The 5,000-nt window shown below is 39.2% G+C and overlaps 1 protein-coding gene across 1 annotated transcript in view; it reads right to left on the reverse strand.

Annotated features, from left to right (window-relative positions):
• LOC119575013 overlaps positions 1-4,278 on the reverse strand; it is a 29,489-nt gene extending 25,211 nt beyond the window's left edge. The window contains exons 1-2 of the mRNA XM_037922373.1: positions 2,040-4,278; positions 1,059-1,181 (exon numbers count right to left, since the gene is read on the reverse strand). Coding sequence (XP_037778301.1) covers positions 1,059-1,181; positions 2,040-3,795 — 1,879 coding nt within the window. The 5' untranslated portion in view covers positions 3,796-4,278. The remainder of the gene's footprint in view (positions 1-1,058; positions 1,182-2,039) is intronic.
• Between the last annotated feature and the right edge of the window lie 722 nt (positions 4,279-5,000).

Consider the following 5,000-nt stretch of genomic DNA (forward strand, 5'->3'; position numbering starts at 1 on the left):
AGAGCATGGGAGGAGAGAGTGAGAGTGAGAGAGATGAGAGGAGAGAGAGAAGAGTGGAGAGTGAGAGAGGTGAGAGTGAGAGAGAGAGACGAGAGAGAGAGAGAGAGAGAGAGAGAGAGAGGAGAGAGAGGTGAGAGTAGTGGGGGGTGTGTGGTGGTGTGTGTGTGTGTGTGTGTGTGTGTGTGTGTGTGTGTGTGGTGTGTGTGTGTGTGTGTGTGTGTGTGTGTGTGTGTGTGTGTGTGTGTGTGTGTGTGTGTGTGTGTGTGTGAATAAATGTGAATGGCAGTGTGCAAATTAATTAGTCTGTGACAGTGCCTATGCTCATGCATATTCATATGAACAAGTGTGCATTAATGTATATTCATTCATATATACAGTAAATACATGCCTAACATATACTGATATTTACAACAGTTACAAAAGCAAATTCCTATATACAATAATCAATTGACATTCAACATTTATTTTTATAAACAAGAGCAAATTAAAATGCACAAGACAATGGAAGCCTGTAAAATAATATACACTAACATGGGACTTCCACAGCAAAGAACATAGCATCACAAAAAATCACAACAATAAAAGATAATAATAAGACAAGAGAGCTTAGTAAGACCTATTACTCACCCATGAGTTGTGGATCATCAGCTAGCATTAATTAAGAAGATCATCAAGGTAAGATTCTCACAGAAAATGTAATTACAGCAAACAAGAATGGGTGCACAGGATAAATCTATGATGCATTAGGGTTGGGTTTCAATCTTTCTTCTACTCTTGTTTGTTATGCAACTCTAAGGAAAGGCTATTCAGCACAAATGTCATTTAAGAAAATATTTCATGCATACACTCACTCACTCACACACTCACACGCACGCACACACGCACGCATGTGCAATCTTACATATATACACACATGCATGAACACACACACAAAAACACAAGTTCACAATCTTTCTCTCAACACAAACACACTTATCACACACTCCTAATCTACCAATTTACATAATGTACTGTATATACGCAAGCAACCCATTATTGTAAAACAGGATAGCACTAACCATATCGGTCCTGTGGGAGACCATGCAGTCCTGGTGATGGAGTGTTGCGGTAAGGATCTTGCCCATTTGGTGGCAGGAGCGCACCATCTAATTCTGCGTAACCACTTTGAGGATACCCACCAACTGTTGACACATTATAATCAAATATTTAGGATCAACTTCAAATCAAACATGTGTATGAACAAAACTTAAGCATGTTACCTCTTTTTTTATTACACGTAATGAAATTCCTTAGTTCTGTAAAAGAATTCTGTATTATAATCTATACAGTATTGAAATCTGATAACCATAATAACAATCCAAAGTTCTATTATTTCCTAGAAAAACTCTTATACAGTGTTACATATATTGTAAAGTTCATATAATACAAACAAAACATCCAAAACAGAAATAGAAATGGTGAGTGACCATGGACTATGATCTTGGGTATCAATATATTAGTTTTAGGAGCACAAATCAACATGTAAACAACAAACCAATACTCATAGAAGGATCTATGATATGGCTAAAACAGGTTACAAAACACAATTCATAAGATACTAATACTCTGAGAACCAACTGTCAAACAAATTTAAAACATCTTACTTGAAACGAACAAGTATAACTTTCGGACAGTGTATCTCATTACAATACATAAACTAGACACACATATTGTAATCATAACCTGTAATATAAGGGAAATCATATGACAGGCTTATTAGTTTGAATAACTGTGTTAACACTAACATGCATTCTAGTAAATTTTATGAGAATAATTAGTGCCAATAATGTGAACTGAGTCTCTCCTGCTCTCCTACTTCTGACCATCAAACCAGGCTTGGGTCAACTATACCCCAGTTAATGATGGTAAGGGGGAAATGGATAAAACTATATTTTCAGTAGGCACTGTTCTCAAGAAGGGGGCTTTGGTATCCATCATGTTAAAGTAATAAAAGCCATTCTGCAGGCAGTTAAGAAACTTTTCTTAACAATCCAACTTACTGTTACTTTCTCTCAGTGAGATAAGAGAATCCCAGTGCTCAGGTGGCAGCAGAAATGTTACCGTCTTCTTCACAGGCTTATTCTGTTGGAGTGACCCCTCACTTTCCAAAGTCTGCAGAACCACATCAGGACATGACTCAACAGATATATCTTTATCAAGTTTCTGCCTTCTTTGAGGTGAAGCTGCTCTTACAGGTAATGGTGACCAGTGCATTGGATAAGCAAAATGATCATATTCCCCAACTGGGCCAGCTACTCTCTGGTTTGGGTAATTTCTCCCTAGCCCATTGTAAAGAGCTGTACAATCACTGTCTACCAATGATGGATAGAGAAGATCCAGTTTTTCCTCCTGAACATCTGGTGGTTGGAATGTTGGTTTAACAAAGTTCACCTGATTATATGAAGGCAGCACAATTGGTGGAATATCAGTAAAGTCTGTTGGATAAACTGAAAGGGGTACAACACAGGTGTCTGGAGGAGGAGTTACTCCAACAGGAATTTTATCGTCTCTGACCAGCTCTGGGGAATTGCACTTTATTGGTTCTTCAGTTACCATATTGCTCATAACTTGTGGGGAATTTTTGTAAAAATAACTTGGATGCAAATATTCTGAGTTACACATCTCCTCAACAGTTCTTGTGTGGTGGAGAGGCAGTAAAGACACTGAATTACTATCATCTGGCAATACACACTTTTTGGTAGGTTCTTTGGGCACATAACTAGGTAGTTCTATGTAACCTTTTTCTAAGTCAATATCAGGTATCTGCTCAGTTTCTTCATTATTATCTTTCTTTGCAGTGATGGTATCAATATTACTTTGGTTTTTAGTGTTTCTGTCTTTAGATTCCTTCTCCTCATGTTTTTCTGTTTTCAGACCCTGGACATCTGTGTTTGGTTTTTGGTTTTGAAGCTCAGGACTTTGTTTCTTATTTGGTTCCTTAGACAAGTCTTCCACATTACCTTGAATTGTCTCTTTACTCTGAGAGTTTTCATCCTTTGTGGCGGTTTCCAGAGTTGAAGTAGTGTCCTGTGATACTTTTTCTGATTCTCCAGGAGGTGCTTCAGTGGGCTCTTTGAAACGTCTTCTTGATGGAAGTGTGGCACTTGCAACACTTGCTAACTCTAAGAAATCCTTGGGATCAGTGTTGGTGCTGACACTGACACAAGAAGCGCTTAAAGATCGAGTAATTTTCCGCCCTTTCCCCAAACTCCTGGGTTTTGGCTTGGTTTTAGGCTTGTGTGTTTTACCATTCCCATTTCCTTCCTTAACAGAGCCTCCAGATGTCTTAGTCTGCAACCCAGAAGGAGTTTCAGCACCTTTATATTCACTAAGTTCCCCTTTTTTTGCTCCAGACCAAAGTGGGGAGTCTAGACTATGACTTGTATCAAGCATGGGTGTGCCCACTTTACTACTGGAGGGAGCCTCATTATGCTCTGTATTACATTTTGAAGGGACTTTTATGGAACCACTGCCTGGATGCTTAACCAATTTTTCCTTCTCAGATGACAGTCCCTTGAGCTTAATTCCCTGACCTATTTGTTTACAGTCTTCGCTTGCAATATGTTCACATTTTAAAGGACTATTTGACTGTACTGGCTTCTCTCCCTTCTGACACACTTCCACTGCCTCTCTTTCAGCATGCAGAGGATGGGTCTTGGAAACATCTTGACACGGAGACAATTCGACTTCATCTTGAGACGTCTCACTGTTCTTTGATGGCCAGTTCAATCTCACAAAGACTGACGACTTTGGCATGATGGCAGCACCGCAAAATCTCTGATATCCTCCATCTATGGTGCTTTTTACCTGTCTAACCTCCTCTTGCTCTCCTTTTTTCTATTATTCAATCTGGCACTTTTGTAATCGATATTCTTTTCTCTCTTTTTTTATTTTTTTCTGTAAAGGTAGCAGAATGAATCTTGTTTAGAACTTTAACAACTTTGCATAAATATGACAAATTTCTCTAATCTATCTATTCCCTTCCAGCAAAAATTGCCTTTGCATCAGATATCAATTGCAAACCTCAAATGTCAAACTCAAATGCCCAATAAAACCCAAATATTTTGAAAACAGTACATGGATATACGTAAGTATTCCTGTATATATGTTTTGTGTGTGAACTGAGGATAGGCATACATCTTATTCATTATACTGTACTCTGTAGAGACATGCATGTATAGTGTAAATGAGCATGCGCGTGTGTATGCTCCTGTGCACGTGTGTATGCTTGTGTGTGCCTGTGCTTGAGTGTATGTTAGAGTGTGCCTGTGAATGTGTGCATTCTTATAATGTGTGCCTGTGCCTGTTCCTGTGTGTGTGTGTGTATGATTATAAGTTGTGCCTGTGCACGTGTGTTATAATGCATGAGTGTATGTTATAATGTGTGCCTGTGCATGAGTGTATGTTATAGTGTGTGCCTGTGCATATGTGTATTCTTAAAGTGTGTGCCTGTGTACATGTGTATGTTTAAAATGTTGTACATGTGTATGTTTAAAATGTGTGCCTGTGTGTGCGTGTGCATGCGTGTGCGTGTGCATGCGCGCATGTGGTGTGTGTGTGTGTGTGTGTGTGTGTGTGTGTGTGTGTGTGTGTGTGTGTGTGTGTGTGTGTGTGTGTGTGTGTGTGTGTGTGTGTGTGTGTGTTATGATGTTTGCCTGTGTGTGTTATGTTTATAAGGTGTCCCTGTATGCTATAATGTATAAGTGTATGTTATAATGTGTGCCTGTGCATGTGTGTATGCTTATAATGTTGCCCATGTGTGTTTTTATGTTTACAATGTGTAACTGAGCATGTGTGGATGTTTATGTGTGCCTGTGTATGTGTGTCTATTATGTGTGCCTGTGCGTGTGTGTATTTTATAATGTGTGCCTTTGCATGCGCACGTGTGTGTGTGTGTGTGTGTGTGTGTGTGTGTGTGTGTGTGTGTGTGTGTGTGTGTGTGTGTGTGTGTGTGTGTGTGT

Source organism: Penaeus monodon, chromosome 1, assembly GCF_015228065.2.
Source record: "Penaeus monodon isolate SGIC_2016 chromosome 1, NSTDA_Pmon_1, whole genome shotgun sequence".
NCBI lineage: Eukaryota > Metazoa > Arthropoda > Malacostraca > Decapoda > Penaeidae > Penaeus > Penaeus monodon.